Source organism: Heteronotia binoei, chromosome 4, assembly GCF_032191835.1.
Source record: "Heteronotia binoei isolate CCM8104 ecotype False Entrance Well chromosome 4, APGP_CSIRO_Hbin_v1, whole genome shotgun sequence".
Lineage (NCBI taxonomy): Eukaryota > Metazoa > Chordata > Lepidosauria > Squamata > Gekkonidae > Heteronotia > Heteronotia binoei.
The window spans coordinates 63,151,172-63,170,156 of record NC_083226.1 but is presented as its reverse complement, the minus strand read 5'-3'; the positions used below and the strand labels follow the sequence as shown (position 1 = coordinate 63,170,156).

The following is an 18,985-nucleotide window of genomic DNA, read 5'->3' as shown; positions in this document are numbered from 1 at the left end:
TTTGCACAGGAATTATGAGAGAATATAATTATTGAATGATACTTACATAGAACTAATATTCAAACTTATCCAACTTTAGTGACACCCTCCGCAGCCCTTCAGATATTCTGGTTCTACTATAGCAAGAAGAAGCTTGCAGTGAAGTGAAAAATGAAGAATGTCTGCTCAGCTGTGTAGGTCAGGGTGGCACAAGGTGGGCTCTTTGAGCCATAGGCTGTATCAGCACTAGCTGCTTCTTGCAGCAGCCCTTCAGATTAGCAGTGACGGCTGTTAGGATCACCACTTAGAGAAGAGGGAAACCAAGGGCCACTACTCCTAGCAGCAATCAGGACTTGCTTGAGGCAAGTGGGTAAGTGTGCTAATTGCTTCTTGCCCCATTTTGAAGGTGAACACTATGGCATTGTTCCCCCTGAGCTTCCTGTCTTCTCCAGGCTCTATCCCCAAATCTCCAGGAGTTTCCCAACCCAGGTACTTAGGGGTGACGTGGCAACCCTAGTGGGGATTGGTAAATAGGGATGTAGAGTGGGGCTATTTAAAATGACAACTGTAAGCAGAATTGCAAGATGTTTTCAACAAAAATTCTGGCATTCCAATTTACACGTTATATATTTTCTTTATTAATCAATTAGAGAGCACAACCAACCATTTCAACATATATATGTAAGACATTGCCAATGCTAGTCATTACAAATAAATTCAACAGAACTTGTCCTGATTTTTTTTCACCATACCTGGGCTTTTTACTGGACCAGAATATAATAAATTAGTTCAGTGAGATAAACTGACTACAAATAAGAAGGTGTATCATTTAAGATTCAGTGAGACAAGCAGACTATAAATATACTTTGATTTCCAACAGTAGAAAAAGCCCAGCAGGAACTCATTTGCATATTAGGCCACACACGGTGATGCCAAGCTAGCCAAAACTGTGTTACCAGGAATGTAGCCAAAAAACAACTGCATCACAGAAACCAAACTACTTATAACAAAAATTACACAATTTCTATAATAAAGGTGCAAATGCGTCCTCAAATTCATTCATAAGTAATAACATAGATCAAGAACAAAGTCCCATGTAGAAGAGTAGTATTCCATAGGATGACTCCAAGAAAATTTCAAAGTCTTTACAGAGTAGTCCTACGCCAAAGCTAATCACACACAGAATCCTTCCTTGTCGGCTTCAGAAGGAAAATTCTTGCCTTCACGCAATCACCAGCTTAAATTGCATTCCACTGCGTTGCAGCTTCTTCAAAAGTCAACTTATGTCCTTCTCAAAACCCTCAACACTGACAAGGACATACTGGTTCTTGCAGTGGATAAGGGGAGCGCCACAGTTATTCTCAATACAGAAGACTACCATAACAAAATTCAGGACCTTCTCAAGCCAGATACATACAGGAGACTCGCTGCGACCCCACCACAAGAATACTTCGGAAAACAAATCTGCTGATCAAAGGCTCTTCAATACCGATTGAGGATCAACGCCTGCTCAGAAAGTCTGAAGCTCTGCCCCCCCAGACTGTATGGCCTCCCTAAGATTCACAAACCCAATGTTCCTCTTCGACTGATAGTCAATGCCATCGGCTCACCTACCTACGCCATAGCCAAACACTTGACCGGCCTTCTTCAACCCCTTGTGGGCAACACTACCTCTTACATCAGGGACTCATCACATTTTTTGGAAAAAATCAAACCCCTAAAACTCCAACCCAGCGATCTTTTAGTAAGCTTCGATGTCGTCTCGTTGTTCACTATGGTTCCCGTCAAAGAAACCCTTGTTCAACTACAACACATCTTTCCTGATGACATCACTGCCCTATTCCACCACGTGCTCACCACTACCTACTTCCAATGGAACAATAACTTTTATGAACAGATCGATGGAGTTGCCATGGGAAGCCCCCTTAGCCCTGTCATCGCTAACTTTTACATGGAAACCTTCGAAGATACAGCACTAAAATCTGCCCTCCTAAAACCACGTTGCTGGCTCAGATATGTGAATGATGTTTTTGCCATCTGGAGTCATGGAGAGGCTGCTTTGAATAACTTTCTCCTTCATCTGAATTCAGTCCATCCTCGTATCCAGCTTACAGTGGAGAAAGAAAAGAATGGTCAACTTGCCTTTCTTGACGTCCTCATTACCAGGAAAGATGATGGAAAAATCGGCCACACTGTATTCAGGAAACCCACGCACACCAACCGCTATCTAAATAAGAATTCCAATCATCATCCTTGCCAAAAACGTACAGTTGTAAAAACCCTCATCCACCGAGCATCACACATCTGTGAACCAAGCCATCTCCAGCAGGAACTACACCACCTCAACTAGTCACTGCAGGCCAATGGATACTCCCTACAAGAAATTAGAAGAGCCCTCCATCCCAAGAGACCATCCACACCAAATCCCGAGCCACACACAAATGTAGGTACAGCCTTCCTGCCCTACATAAAATCTGTCACCGACCGCATTGGCAAAATTCTCAAACGCCACAACGTTGACACAGTCTTCAAACCCACACAACAGATCCGCCACTTGCTGCGCTCAGCCAAAGATATGAGAGATCCACTTTCAACCCCTGGAGTCTACAAAATACCCTGCTCCTGTGCTGCAGTCTACATTGGCACTACCCAACGCAGTATCAACACCCGCCTCACCGAACACAAGAGACACGGTCGCTTGTTTCAGCCAGAAAAATCAGCTGTAGCTGAACATGCACTTCAAGAAGGAGACAACGTCATCCACTTTGAAAGAACTGAAGTCCTTTCTACACCCCACCAAACAATGGGCACATCCACAAACCTATTGCCCTTTCACCACATCCCCTCCAGCCTAGAAATAGCAACTCTCCAGCAGCCCTGGCCTCACTCAATGCACAGCAGCCAAGAAGGTCAGAGTGCCTGCTCCAGCTGCAACACCACTGAGGATGTTCTCCGCAGCCGAGAACGAAACGTCTGGAAGAAAAACTTTCTCCAGTAGAACACGGCACTTGAGCCCGAAAGATTCTACAATCCCTAATGATGTTACCAGCCGTGAAAACCTGAAATCTTTGATGTCTTCTCTTACACGCCCATCTTGAATAACTTAAATAATGGGCATGTAAGATGGGCGTGTAAGAGAAGACAGTCTGAGGACTTTGTAAGTTGGCTTTTGAAGAAGCTGCCATGCAGCGGAACGCGATTTAAGCTGGTGATTGCGTGAAGGCAAGAATTTCCCTTCTGAAGCTGACAAAGAAGGACTTCGTGTGTGATTTGCTTTGAAGTAGGACTACTCTGTAAAGACTCTGAAATTTTCTTGAAGTCACCCTATGGAATACTCCTCTTCTACACGGGACTTTGTTCTTGATCTATGTTATTACTTATGAATGAATTTGAGGACGCATTTGCACCTTTATTATAGAAATTTTGTAATTTTTGTTATAAGTGGTTTGTTTTCCGTACTGTGTCGCCATTGATTTTTCTATCTACTGTTCACCAGGAAGGCAGGGGGCTGACTGCAAGAGCTGGAGAGTAGGAGAGTCTCACATATTGTCTTACTAGGAAAGCAGAGGTAAGCAGTAGCTGCAGACTAAGGTTGCCTCTTGCCCTCTTGCTTCTTGATGTGAATGAGGGGAGCGGAGGAAGTGTTACTCGTTCTGCCCCATAAGCAGTTGTGTGGCACAGAGCAGAGCCCTGGATGGGGTGGATCCAGTGGCACCCAATCCTGTTGCGACTATAGAGAAAGCAGGTCAGGGACCAAGGGCTGCAACAATTCAAGGGCTAGCCATGGGCCCTTGTTTTGATACCAGTCCAGTGTCCGCTGTCTCACCCTTGCCTGTTTCTAGAATACTGATGGAAAAGAAATGGACCAAGCTTCTAGTAAGTTCACTGCAATAAATGCTTGATGTGTATGGGGCCAGGGTGCAGACCTCACTATCCATTACTATTTTCCTGCCAAAACAATGGATAATGAGGGGCAAATATTTTGGTTCCCCTTCAGCACTTATTTTTTTCTCCATCTAGGACTCCAAGGCTGGTTTCAGATACTAAAACAAATTGTGCTTTGGATTAATCTTCCTAAAAATAATTTTGCATTATTTTCTATTGAAATATCAGATCATAAACTAGGTCAGGTGGACCTGAACAGCAAAGATGCATTTAACAAGGACATAATCTCCATCTCTTCATTCCAGCTGCCCACATCTATTGCAGGCCAAGTGTAACCTTGATACAACAAATGAGCATAAAAGTAATGCTGACATTAAAAAAATTAAATACTAAGGTTAGATTTCCCCTGCCACTTACACACACACACACACACACAAACTTTTAAAAATTCATCAGGTACATGGTTGTTTTTTTTAGAAGCAGTGTAGACAAAGGAGGGAGATATTTGTACAGGTATGAATAACACTTCCTCTAGTTGCCAGTTTTCTCTGCAAGCTCTCAATATGCTCCCCCCCCCACACACACAGCTGGTAGTTTTTACTTCTCAGAAATGGCTGCAGCTGTGGAAAAAAAATGCCCCAGGAGGAAAGCACCACATAGAAGAACTGGCAAGTAGGAAAGGGTTAAGCACCTCTTTGCTGCTTTTTCTCCAGCAATTGTCTCCCTGCCCCTGAACAATAACATTATGAGGCAATGTAATTTTACTTTTTGAAAGGATTAAAATCAAATAATTATTTTAAAGAAATAAGTGGTTTGGATCCCATGCAACATTTCTGCATGTGCACATACTCATTGCAAAAGTAAAGAGCTAAAAATAAATCTGCAGTCTATCTGTGCTAAGTGTAAGGCATTGTATCTTCATGCATAGGATATAGTGCAAAATGTCATTCTGTAGGGTCAATACTGTATATTTCTTTCTGTTGTGAGGGCATCTTTCAGGAAGCCACAAATACAATTTCCTTTTTCAACATGGCCCCCAGAGAGGTCACCTGAGAGAGGGCTCAGATTGTAAGTTTTAAAATTATTTTCTGTATTATGAAAATACCCTTGTGCACAATATGTGATGCATAGTGAATTTGGATTAGCATCAGGCCTCTAGCCAGGATTTTAAAAGGGGGGGAAGTAAAAAAGTTGGGGGGCACTTAGCAGCTCCCCTCCCCTGCCACTGTGACTCAGGGTACCTGACTGATTGGCAGGCCCTTTAAATGCCATGGGAGGGGCAGCAGCTGTTATTGGGTACCCTTCCCATGCAATTTAAATAGTTGGAGAGGGAAGGATGGCCCCCAGCCTCTCATTTTTCACCCCCATGGTGGTGGCAGGGGGAGGGGAGGAAAGATCAGAGGCACCTGAGTTGGGGCAACCAACATGAAGTCTGGGGGCAGGGCCCCCTCAAGCTCCCCTATAGCTTTAGGCCTGATTAACATATCATTGCAAGTTGAATGAGAATTTTTATTGTGTTCATTATCAAAGCACAATAGCCAATGAACCACTATGTATTGGAGTAGATGTTGAGCTATTGCTTTTGCAAGTGGAACTGCACTAAGTAAATCTTCCTTTCTACTCACACATCACTGGATCCAGCCCTATGTCTAAACCTTACAGTGTAGTATTTTTTATTGGGCTGCTTTCAGATGTTATAATAAACTGGCTTGAGCAAACCCTATTTAGTTGTGGTGTTTGAATGCAGATGGTTCAATACAGCTGGGATTTCAATTAGGATTGGTGGCTGATTTGCTACTCACAGTTTATAGGGTTTCCAACCCCCAGTTGGGGGCAGGAGATACTCTGGTTTGGAGACCCTTTCCCTGTTTCAGGGTTAGCAGAAAGTGGGGAGGGGATGTTGAATATTTGCTGGGCACTCCATTATACTCTGTAGAGACTAATTCCTATAGGGTATAATGGAGAATCAATTTGTGGGTACCTGGGGCTCTGTGGGGGGCTGTTTTTGAGGTAGAGGCACCAAATTTTAAGCATAGCATCTGGCGCTGCTTCTCAACCCCCCCCCCCCAAAGTTTCAATAAAATAGCCAGAACTCTCTTCAGAGTTAAATCATGCTTGTCACAACAACCTTGCTTCTGTCTCTACCCCCAAAGTCTCTTGGCTCCACCCCCAAAATCCCCAAATATTTCCTGAGTCTGACCTGGCAACCCTTTATACTAACTGTGACCTCTGAGATATTAAACCTCTCGTTCTTGAACAGAGCCATGCCTCATAACAACAGAGAGGATTTAGGAAGAGTATGTCTGGGAGAAATAGGGGGTTACATGCAAACTGAGATTTGTTACTTGTGTATGGTAAATTATCAGAATTTGTTGTACCCGGTATGCTTTTAACAGACCAGTTTATCACAGTGTCTGAATGCAGCCTCTGTTTGTCATGTGTAGCTAGCAGACTTTTTTTTTTTTTTGCTGTGTCATATTTTGTATTTAATCCTGGCTGTGTGGACACTAGAAGGCTTTTCTCCACTGACATCACTGAAGGCAATACTTCCTTGTGTACAATTGACTTTGTTACTGTTGTTAAGCATCTAGCACATTCCAATGTCCTTGGCAAGTTTACATGGAGAGACTCTGTGTCATATAAGCAGATACAGAGAGGAATGGCAACAATGAAGTTACCAGAGGCTGAACTAGCAACTGGGTTGATTTATAACTGGTTATATGGTGTGACTGGGTGGTACCTTCTACCCAGTGACCTTGATTCCTTTGCACATTTTCTTACACACAACATGGAAGTGTGCACTTCCCAGGCAGTGTGCATAATTATGATCACCTTGCAAAACTACTTGTTTGCAACAATAACTGAACTCTCTGTTAATGCTGAAGAACTTGGAAGCCAGCTTTTCTAGAAACCCTAAGGTTTAGTGGAGATGAACTGTAACCCAAATGCCAGGAAGAAAAATGTTGTTTTCCTGGTTTCTAGGAAACATTCCTTTCCCCTCCCTTCCATTACTCTTTCAGCCACTGTTCATTTCTATCAGCTTTTAAAAACACCACCACTATGGCAGAGAACACCCTCCTTCCTATTTCCAGGCCTTTATCCTGCCGCCTGAAGAGCAGAATATGCCAGATCAGGAACATAAATGATTCAGGTTGTCTGCAATGGAACTGGAGTTGGCTAAAATGGAGACAGAAGCAGGGCTGTTCAGTTTTTTGGACAGCCTGCATTTGGCAATTCATTGGGGTTTGATCAAAACCACTATTTGTAAAATATGGTTTACTGTGATGTCTGAATGGCACCAGAGACTTGTAAGCAGACCTCATGTCATTTTTATGTCAACATTCAGATAGACTTCACAGAGATCATCAAGATAATGAGATTTCAGTAGCCAAGAAGAGAAGAAGAACAGCCCAACTTACAATAAAACTTTGTCCTTCAATTTATGGAGAATTAAGAACAATTAACATTTATTTTTTAAAATTAAAAAACCTTACAGTGGTGGAACTGATTATTCAAAGACTGTGGAAAAACTGCCTCTGCTGTTCCAATCCATTTGCACTGCCAGCCATTTGCATCCTTGGCAGGAAAAGTTTGCTGAGTTTATGTTGGCAGCAGAACAATACAAGGAAGTGTTTGTTGTGCCTTCTTGAGCCATGTTTTGATTATAAATTAATCTCTCAGGATATCACAGCTGCTTCAACTGGTTAATGAGTATCTTAACAGTACCTGCTTCTCTTCCCTGTCCAAAGGCCAATTGATCTCTGAACTTATAAAACCGTCAAGGACTTAGGCAGGAAGCAGAGCTGAAGTAGATCTACCCAGGTGAAAGCAAATGCTGGGGCTAACTGCAGAGATGCCAAAAAACCTTTTATCGTTTCTTCGCTTGTGCGTCCTCCTGCTCGGCTTTGCCGTTATCTGCTCGGGAGCCTTTTGCATCTCGACAGGCTCCTCTGCTTGCAAATGCAATAATGTGCCTATTGCATATTTCCTATTGCCTTTGGGGTTCTTCCTTCTCATCTCTGGGATTTTCTGGAGCACGTATCATGAGGCCAGCAAACACAAGAGTTTATTCCACAGAATTATCCAGCAAAATCCTAGATTTCGAGATAGTCATATCAATACCATAGACAGGTATGTTTGATGTGGTTCAGTGCGTAACTTTGTCTTCTGATACTATTCCCCCTTTGTTCTTGTCCTGTGCAAGACTTTTTAGATCCATAGACACCCCTATCCCACCCCATCTCCCCCGCCTTTCATTTGCTTTTCTCTTGCTGTCTTTCCTTCCACTTTCACTTTAGGAATACCTACAATATGCCTCTTCATCCATTGCATCCACTATCTTTCCAACTATGCAGTATTTGTTTGTTAATTTTCCTTTCCATGTAGGGAATCAGGAATAATTTATTCTGGTGCTGACTTCTGAAGGACTTTCTTGGTTAATGAATGTTTCAAAAGGTCCCAATTTTTTGCCTTCTACTAAAACTGAGATTGCAATAATGTCCTTGATCCTGTTGGTTGCTCAAAATCAAACTGATTCTAACTAATTTTAGTCCAAACCTTATTTGACTAAGACAAATATTTATGAAAATGTGAAATCGTCCCAGTGGGTATTGTGCTAGGAACATTTTCTGTCAACCATACTCTGTCACAGAAACAGACTATGTAGTGATAGAAGATAAGGAAACCAGTATTTAGCTTCTGGGTTGACTGAGCAGTCTTGGATATGTTATTACCTCTCAGGCTAGCCTGTCTCACAGAGCTGTTGTGAGAATGAAATACCTCTCTACCTTAAAGGGACAGTAGCATGGACACAAACACACAAAGCTGCCTTATACTTGATCAGTACTGTCAGTACTTATACTTGATCAGTACCTTGTTCAGTGCTGTCTATGCTTACTGGCTAATAATCCTTAGGGTCTCAGGCTAAAGTCTTTCACTACCTGAGGCATGTACCGAGATGCTGGAGATTGAATCTGGGACATTCTGCATGGGAAGCATTCTGCACCACTGCCAAAGTCCCACCCATGCAACATGTAACAAGTACACAACCAAATTACCAGAGTTTTCTAAATTGCCGTATACTTTATTTCCAAATATTGCTGGTACAGAGTTTCATGATGGAAGAGATGGTTCAGATTAAGTATATCTGAACCAAATACTGACAGCTGGGATGTAAGCTTGCAGTAGAAGCAAACATGCATTTCAAGGAGCTAAACTGCAATTAATATAGAAGTACTGTATGCATTAGAAGATTAATGTAAAATTATACATCCTGAAATCTGGGTCTTTGTTGGTGGCTCAAACCCATAGGCACATTTGACCCTGAAATATTTCCATCCTCCCAGATAGGTCACTCAGATGTTACACTTTTTGTATGTGCAAAATGCCATCAAGTTGTATGTGACTTACAATGACCCCATAGAGGCTTTCAAGGCAAGAGAGGTACATTGCCTGCCTCTGTACAGTAACCCTGGACTTCCTTGGTGGTCTCCTGTCCAAGTACTAACCAGGGCTGACCCTACTTAGCTTCCAAAATCTGACAAGATTGGGCTAGCCTGGGCACACTTTGTTATAGTTGAGTTTATTGCTTCAGGAATTCTCACAATGTTGAAGGCTTTTCACAGTACAATCTGTTCCGGAGGTTCCTGTAAACATCTTTTGTCATACCTAAGCAAAAACTGATGCTTTGACAATTAACACTTCCTTAAGTCAAGTTGGGCTAACGCCTGGCAGAGTTTGTTAATGGACCATGGATACAAATGTCACTTCCTGTTCTGTTGTGGTAACAAGACCATAAACATTCACAATAGGCAAAGCAGCTGCTCTATAAATATGACCGAGCACATACTCTGGTTAGATAAGCAGGGAAAGATTTAGCAGTCTGAATGAGCTTGTGGCCTATACTGCAAAATAAATCACCCTGTACTATCAGCTTAGACAGAATAAATATTTCCTTTTCAAGTAGAAGGGGTCTAATAGAAGAAAAGGATTGGCGAAATCTTATTACAACTGCACTAGAAAATACATTAGTAATGTTACCAGGAGACCTGACATGCAAAACTGTCGGCCACACTCCTTTCCCTCACTTTTGATAACTTTACTTAACGTAGCACTTTTGGCTCTTGTAGTCATGGAAATGGTTGTGCCTACCTCTGTCTGGTCTTCAAATGAGAGGGCATTGTAATGAGCAGATACAGCCTTTTGATGAGCAGGATGTGCATTTTGGGGGCTGATGCTAATGCTCTCATGAGACGAGACCTACAGCATGTCTCAGTTCTACACAGAACTAACCCAGCATGCATTTGTCTTGGTTGTTTCATGCAGGCCTGACTTCTACCCTCCATCTTATGAAGATAGCACTGATCCTGAAAAGCTGACATTCCCACTGCCAGATGGCATACTGGAAGGAGAAAGGAATTCCTACAACATACCTCCACCTCTATACACAGAGAGCAGTCTGGAATTCATTGAGGAGGCCAACTCTCAGGAACAGCAGCCACCATCATATGAAGTCTCCGTGCAGCAACAGCAAGCTACCGAACAACATGACTCAGCACTTCAAGAGATTTCTAGTGTACCTTCGTCACAACCCTGATCAAACAGATGTCAAAAAACTTGCAGAAGAGATAAGCCGAGTCTACTGTTCTGGGATGAAGGCAACTGTTAAGGCATTTGGTGTAAAAGAACATCAAGGACTGTGCCGTTCCATCTGAGCGTAACCCAGTAGAGTGCAAAGATAACCTTGTGATAGACAGTAGCCTTTCATGGCTGGCTGTGTGGAATCCTAGAATCATTGGGAATCTTAAGATTCCTGGGGCTGCTACGGATATGAACAATGTTGCTGAGTGAGACTTAGAATTAATGGCTGGTCTGTTTACATATTATACTTTTATTCTACTCATGAAAGAAATGTCTGTAACAACCAATGTTATCTTAAAGAGCAGCAACAAAAGCCATATGAGGTTTCAGAGGTAGGACTGCTTTAGAAAGAAAACACAAGGGAAAAATGACATCCACCACAAAATAAAGAAACTGGGGAGGCCTATATATGTATACTGAGCACCTGTTCCTAAGGAGCAAATGTATTCTAGCGCTGGCATAAGAAGCTTCCCTCAACTAAAGCTGACATTTCTTATACTGCCTTTGCAGGCATTCCAGCAGCCATAAATGGATGAATTCAACAGGCCTTAAAGTTAGATCCAAATTGAGATGGATTATTTAATAAGCTTAAGACATGATTAGACCGGACCACCCTGCAAAAAGAAAGGCTTGTGATTTATCCTGAAATAGTTCCACTGAAGTCTATGCAAGTTAAATACATTACACCCAAATTTTCCATTTCAGATTGATCATAAAGCCTTTTTGAGCACTCTGGCATTCTTGTACAAGGCATTTGGTGCCTAAGGAACTAGTTTACATAGGAACTAGTTTACATAGGACTAAAGGAACTAGTTTACATAGGACTTGCTCCAGCTACAAAGGCCAATACATTAAGCATTTGATTACAGAAGATGCAATTCCATTGGTAAAACATTATTTGTTCAACCTCTTTTTTTGAAAAATAGCATTTCAAAAGCAGTAATAATGTAGCAGTTTCAGCTTCCTTCCAGCTTGCCCCTCAGACTCCCTGTGCAAATGACTGACCAACACTTTGATAATGGCCAGCAGGTATCCACGAGGACCTGTACTACAAGCTAAATAGCTTTAGGGAGAAATCCTAGGCAGACCTAGTCAGAAGGAAGCCTCATTTTATTCAAGGGGACTTACTCCCAGGAAAGTGTCTTTAAGGTCCCATATTTATTAACTTGTATCTCCTGTGGAGTTTTGGCATCAACTTCCTTTGTCTTTTTTCAATGTTGGCCAATTTGGGGTTAGAAAATCACAACAGATGACATTTATTTGTTATTTTGTAAGACCAATGCATATGTAATGCGGCTGAAGCCATCTTGTTTACATATTGATTAACATTGCTTTGCACTACCTTTTTTACAATAAAGTTTTGTATTAAAAAAAAACTTGTTGAAAGTAGCATTTACTTGAAGAATGGGGTAAATATCTGATGACCAGCATGAAAGCACAAACATAAATTGAAACACATTGCAATATATTCGTCAGCAGAGCTTCAAAAAGTTCCAATCAGTTGCTTCAAAGAAAGAGAGCCCCTTCAGTCTTTCAGTTCAGTAATACACCTTCCTTGATATGGCCTTACATCGGCATCTGTTACTATAACATCACATCAACTCATCCCTATGGCAGAGATCTACACCCCTTTCTAAAACCACAGAAATCAATACAAAACATCTGCGGTTCATATGGCTAGCCCATATTTTCCTGCTTTGTCACACGGTTCTATGGAAGATATTTCTAGGCTGGAGAATATTCCTCTAGATTTCTGTTGCTTACCCCTGCAAAACGCTATACAAATTTAAAAGTTAACACTTTGCAATATTAGTTTTACAATCTTTTAATTTTTGATGAACTTACAACCTGCAGCTATATCATGAAGAAGAATTACAACAGATTTATACCCTGCCCTTCTCTCTGAATCAGAGACTCAAAGCGGCTTACAATCCCCTATATCTTCTCCCCACACAACAGACACCCTGTGAGGTGGGTGGGGCTGAGAGGGCTCTCACAGCAGCTGTCCTTTCAAGGACAACCTCTGCCAGAGCTATGGCTAACCCAAGGCCATTCTAGCAGGTGCAAGTGGAGGAGTGGACCCTCAGTTTGACCCTTACCTAAAGAGAAGGAAACATGGAAGTAGTTCCCATGTTCTGGATTTGGGTTTCACAGTGGAACCATCCTTATCCTGCAGGCCATTTTTGAAATGGAAAAGAAATTCTACAGCAATTGGTGTAGCAGCAATGTCTGCTATTAAAATTAGAAAGAAATCTATAAGCAAATGCATTGGCATTAAGGTTCCCAGTCCCCAGGTGGGGTTCCCCTGCTTTTCAGGGCTTTGATCTGCCACCAGCCAGCTGGCTGGAGGGAAGGTCCCACCCCTCAACAGAGATGTTGCCAGATGACATCCCTGACATAATGACATCACCTGGAAGGGACATCATCACATCATCTTCATTGGGGGTGGTATTTTGAAGCTCTATGGTTTTGAAGGCTATTTTTTTTCTTGCAACAGTGATAAGTTTGCTTCTTTTGTATTTCAGTCTGCAATTACAATGTTTATAAGGTTTATAAGGGCGGGGTATAAATAAAAAAAATTATTATCAGTGGGTCAGTAAATCATGATTGACTATGTCGAACGCTGCTGTAAGGTTGAATAATATCAGCAGTGCCAACCTGCTTCAATTCAAATTACTTCATTTATACCTGGAAAAAACCTATACTCTTACATTTGAGTAAACTATGTATGCATTATGTCATTTATTTACTTACTTCATTTATAGCCCTCCCCCTTTCTCATACAGATTCAAGCTGAATAAGAATTCTACTCCAACTCTAAAGTCTCTCAAACTTCCTGCTACACTGCTATCTAGCTCCTGGCATCTTTGTGTATTTGTGACATCACCATAGTCAAATGAACAGTAACAAGTAGGCCTAAGAAATCTCTGCTTATGAAATACAACTGTAACATCACTGTAACCCTGCTCTTTTTTTGCCACATTAAATATACAGCCTGTGCACCAGAGATGTAAAATTTCCAGAAATGTTAAAGCCATGGAAAAAACCACTTATTTAAAAGAAAAGTGAGAAGACACCAGTGTCATCTGGAACAGAATGGACTAAGAAGGTATAACTTTGTTTAGGATGGGTACCATAATAATAGGATGGATACCATAATACATACATGGAAAATAACAGACATTTTGTAAAAAAAATGAAATATATAAAATACTGCCCTATCAAACTTAAACTAATTTTACTGCTTTATCATCATACAGTGCATGATTATAACTTACTTAGCATATCAAACTACAATATTGGATATATTAATGGAATTAAAAAGTGATAAATGCCTTAGTTTTGGACAAGTAAAACTGCAAATGCACTCAATACATGACAGAAAACTGCAATACTAATTTTGCACCCTATGCTGTCAGGACAGACTCTGCCTTGGTACAGTAACATCACCAAGGTGTACCTGGGTTTGGTTTCAGAAATTCTCTGAGTAACGCACACTATAAAAGCAAAACAGAAGCTTTATTGAAGAAATACAGGAAAAAGAAAAGGGTTAAAACAAAACATATAGTTCAGTGGCAGTAAAATGCACAGAAAAACAAAAAAATAAAGCTAACTAGCTACCCTTTACTGGAATTCTAATACTGCACAGTTGGTTATAGAAGAAAAGAGAACTTGAGCATAATACAGATGGCTTCTTGGCAGCATGGAGAGAAAAGGGTAAAGCAAAAGAGACATATAATATCTATTCTGACTACTTTTATAAAAAAAACCCTGAATGCCATACCCTCCTAACCTCCTCAACCAATCACTGGACAGTGTTCATGGAATTTTCCAAGTAAGAACAAGTTCCCCCCTCCCATACCAGATCCACAGTTGAACTAAGTAAACTTAATTAGCAGGCCTGGGTGGACTGCCAAACATCTGCCAGCGTGGGAGGTACCCAACACCTGTAGTAAGTCAAGGAACGGTGTAGAACAGTGAAGTAACTTGGGGAACAGTGTAGCTCCAGCTGGAACAGGCAAGAAAATTCTCTTAAGATGCTCTCTGTCTTGGCAGCTATCTTAACAAATGTACCATCATTTTTGCTAGCTGGTTGGCAAAGTTCTCAAAGAATTGTTCAGAGTTTTCCTCTGAGGCTTTAGTGCAGTTTCTGCCCCATCTCCTTCTTGTCTTTTTTTTCTTCCAGCAAATTAGGGCAATATGCTATTTTTTTTACCCAATCTTTGGTATGTATGTCACAGTAGTTTGAGGAAGATGTGAAAGGTCAACCACAAGTTAGCTCCAAAAGACAACAGAAAGTATGCAACTGTTAAAAAGCAACAAAAGCCCTTCATGTTCCCCCTCTGGAACATTAGGTATGCTTCTAGGTGCAGAAATACATTATGGATTTAAGAGCTGTAAATATGTACAACATGCCCACCTTGTCTTTAAAAGAACTTCACTTGTTCCAAAAGATAAAATATTTCATAAGAAGTTTTTTTCAGTACTCCCCAAAATTGCCTTGGGGGGAAAATGTATTTTGGAGCTCTTACATCTCTACTGTCGACATGCAAGTGACACAAAAGGAACCATGAAACTTCTTTTGACTTAAAAAAGATATTTAATAATACTGCAATAAATCAATGTGTTTTTAAAAGTGAGAAAACAGTCAATTAGAGTCTCTATAATACTGATGCAGCTACAAAACAATCTGTTCTATCAGGTTGGGCTGGTGCCCTATCATCAGCGATTTCATGCAAAGCAGAAAAAAGGCATTCCACTTTATTAAATGTCATAGCAAGTTTTGACAAATATATAAAAAAGAAATCAAATTAATTCCCAAAAGCATAAGGCACTTTTAAAGGAGCCTCTTGGCCATCACAATGCATTGCACTATGCTATTAAAAAGTGTCAAATTGCACAAAAGCCATCTCCACAAATGACATACAGCTGCATCTCTGTTCCCAAAGAAGAAAAACATTCAAACGAGTTGCATGCACAAAAAGTTCTTGTCAGTTAAATGTTGTGTGCCTTACATGGAGCAGTGCTATGCTTTCACAGGCAGAAGAACCATTTGTTATATCCAAGGATTCCCCAAGCCATCCTCCCTTTGCTCTATCTGTTCCTACAATTCTCTGACAAAGCATCTGGTAGGTTTTGGGATAGCTAAATCAATTAGAAGATTCGTTTGAAAACTTCATTCAATTCATTGTAGTTTGAGGGCAACCACAGCTAATATTTCATTAAGGATAAAATCCTTCTTGAGACCCCATGCTCCAAAAAACTCACAACTATCACAACAGGCTACTGTACTCTTTTGATAAAGGAAGCCTTTTGAAAAACATAGCTGACATTCCTCTGACAAGAATTATGCAAAATGACAGCAGTGTGTTTATAGGTAACAAAATAATCCAACAGATTTAGTTCAATGCACTTCAGATTAAGTAGTTTTGTCTGTCTTTTCCAACCTCTCCTTCATATAAAGTGTTAGAACAATAACCTAATATATTGTAAATTGTGTTGAGAAAGTTCAAGAGGACCACATGGGAGTTTAAATGGCTGCCACAGAGGTCTTTAATCATGTTTTTTTTTAAAGTCAAAACAACATTTCATTAATTTGAGTGAGCACTCCACTGTGCAGAGAGCTACTCTAAGGCAATGATGGCTCTTTGAGGACTACTGAGGAGGCAATGCTTCAAGGCTACTCATGATACTTTAAGGAGGCCACAGGAACATTGACAAGTTGGTGAGCTATATGCAGAAGATGGGTAATTTTCAATATCATGTTGTTTCTTTAAAAAGCCAGCATAAAACAAACACAGATGAATCTATGTGAAGGCTTTAACATTTCTCAGATGAATCTGTGAATGAAAATTTTTGGAGGTCCTATTCCAAGCTAAATGACTAACTTCTATCTAATAGTTTCCACATGTATGAGGTCTAGAGTTCAAAACAGTATGTTGGAAATGTTTTTCCCCCAGTTACTGTGGTACTTATTTAACCAGAATACAATGCCAGTCCACCACTGTAGTCTAGTTAAATCAGAGATAACTGAGTACTCATTGGGAGCATGTCTGGTATTTAAATTCAAACAATGCAGGCTGGCTTTTTAAAAGGGTCATGCATTCCTTTCCAGTGTACGTTTTACTGTGCCAGTGGCCACTCATCCCTAAAGAGGTGGAACACTTCTTGAGACAAAAAGAAAGGTTTAGAAATTAGGACAGTGCCATTCTGAGCAGAGTTATGCTGAATGTGATGGACTTAGAAGGGTATAACTGCTTAGGATGGCACTGTTCAGTACCAGTTCACAACATATCATTTATTATGTTCAAAGGGTGTGTGTGTGGACTGCACCATTTTCCATTACAAAACAGTGAAGTCTAACCAAAGACTCAGATCTCCATCAAGGCTAGTGGCTAAATAATAACCATTTTACTGCATTTTTCATTATGAGAATGTACATATGAACATATGAAGCTGCCTTATACTGAATCAGACCCTCGGTCCATCAAAGTCAGTATTGTCTACTCAGACTGGCAGCGGCTCTCCAGGGTCTCAAGCTAAGGTTTTTCACACCTATTTGCCTGGACCCTTTTAGTTGGAGATGCCAGGGATTGAACCTGGGACCTTCTGCTTACCAAGCAGATGCTCTACCACTGAGCCACCGTCCCTCCCCTTCATTCAAAACATTTGTGCTAACTGGGATGTGAAGAACATTGCCGAGAGGGGGGATGGGTGGGGAGAATGGAACCTGGCTGCACAGTAATTTTAAATATTTATTTGTGCAACTTCACTTGTGACATCAAGATCGGCAGCTGTCAGCTTGTTTTGGAAAGCATATCAATTAAATCAAATCTGAGTTTAAGGCTGCACTCCTATGCACACTTACAATAGAGTAAAAAGTCTCACTGAACTCACTTAGACTTACTTCTCAGCAGGCCTTGAATTCAGCAGGAGCTCACAGGAGCACAGCTCCTGAACCTTTCTGATGGTTCCCCGTCTTCCTCCCCACCTGCCTTGTCCATTGAATAATAGGTGCAGCTGCATAACAATCCCTGGATTAGGAGAGTGGGCAGTCAGTCAGCCACCAGGAGCTTTGCCACACCCCCAGCAGCCCTCATTAACTCTTGGAGAAACCCACACTACCCTTTCTTCACTTCTTATGTGATTTTGGGTGGCAGGTGGCTTGCTTGTCTTTTGACTATGAGGGTGGGTGGCCAAGGAAAGCCCAGGTGAGTGAGACTTGCTTGGACTGGCTGTATCTCTAGCCAGCCCAAGCAGGCCTCACTTGCCTGGGGCTTTCCTTTCTTGTATTGGGTTGCTTTTGGCTGGTGGGAGGGGTGGCATATGCTAATGAGTCATGTTAATGAGTTCCATCATCTATTTTTCTACAAAACGGCCCCTGCATCTCAGCAAGCATGCATAGGATCTATAACTGGTAGGAACTTGAGAACCCACAACTGCAGTTTCTGAACATGAGCTATACTGCTTTAACTTTGCTTTCTGTGGTGTTTCATAAGGAAACAATTCCTGGCATCTTAGGTAGTATGACTAGCCCTTCACAGCAGCTGAATCCACCAACCAACTAGAGTGTCTAAAAGCCCAGAGCAGGAGGCAGTCCTTTAAAAACTTAGGATGGGTTTAGAAAACATAGTTTGTCTTTCTGAAAAGTATTCTATTAAATTTCATAATTACCTTAGCTTCCATAAACTCTTTTCTTTTCTTTCCTTCCCCTCCCCCCCAAGGTGAGTCCAAGATTCACAAAATAGCAACAAGAGGCTATGCATTATACCAAAGTCCAGCAAGGGTTATATGTAGCCCACTCCTACCTTTGCAAGCACAAAAAACAAAATGGAGATCATAACAATCTTGTATGTCATGCTAGCATTTTGTAATAACTGAATCTAGATGAGAGGGAGCTTTCTCTTTGGTTATTTTTTTTTTTGTATAAGAGCATACTGAAGATACTGGATAGTACAAAATTAAATACACTGCAGTCATAGAAGAACAATATGATCAGAAATGAATTTTTGTTCCCCACCCCTGCCTTCCCTATTGACCTCAAACTCTTAGAGTAATACAAAGGCACAAACAGCTGGCGTGTCTGGGCAAGAGCTTCTTCCTCCCTTGCCTTCTCATCTTTGGCCCTGGGTTAGCAATCCTTCCTTGGTTCAGGTGATGACAGTAGGACCCTTCCGACCTGTCCTCTCATGAATCTGAGATATTTTCAGCGCAATTGCTATGAGAGGACTCAGCACAGCCTAGAGGGAAAGAAAACAGCAAAACAGCATTTGGAAGAAGACTTGTGATTAAAATATAGCCTTTTTGCTAACATAGTTTTATATCAACAGTGGTTCTACAGGAAGCTCATGGGAACACACTTACATGTAATGGTGTATGAAATTCTCTAGCAGCTCCTTGAGGGCAGACTTGCATAGCACAGAATATTAAATTCTATCCCTTCATTTAATAAGTGCTAAGGAGAAGTTATCACACTTTAGAG

The 18,985-nt window shown here is 41.1% G+C and overlaps 2 protein-coding genes across 2 annotated transcripts in view; one reads left to right on the top strand and one right to left on the bottom strand.

The window, feature by feature from the left end:
* The first annotated feature begins 7,653 nt into the window (after positions 1–7,653).
* TMEM252 (transmembrane protein 252) lies at positions 7,654–10,527 on the top strand. Its single transcript, XM_060236406.1, has 2 exons — positions 7,654–7,995; positions 10,189–10,527. Exons 1-2 carry the CDS (start codon positions 7,697–7,699, stop codon positions 10,457–10,459), a joined length of 570 nt encoding a protein of 189 aa, XP_060092389.1. The 5' UTR covers positions 7,654–7,696; the 3' UTR covers positions 10,460–10,527.
* A 4,553-nt stretch (positions 10,528–15,080) lies between these two features.
* PGM5 (phosphoglucomutase 5) overlaps positions 15,081–18,985 on the bottom strand; it is an 88,649-nt gene continuing 84,744 nt past the window's right edge. The window contains exon 11 of the mRNA XM_060237428.1: positions 15,081–18,743. Coding sequence (XP_060093411.1) covers positions 18,654–18,743 — 90 coding nt within the window. The 3' untranslated portion in view covers positions 15,081–18,653. The remainder of the gene's footprint in view (positions 18,744–18,985) is intronic.

Bases quoted from the DNA above. Each gene is read 5' to 3' on its own strand.
- TMEM252 (XM_060236406.1), top strand. From the start codon at position 7,697: ATGCTGGGGCTAACTGCAGAGATGCCAAAAAACCTTTTATCGTTTCTT. The intron at 7,996-10,188 runs GTATGTTTGATG...TGTTTCATGCAG, and splicing joins CATATCAATACCATAGACAG to GCCTGACTTCTACCCTCCAT.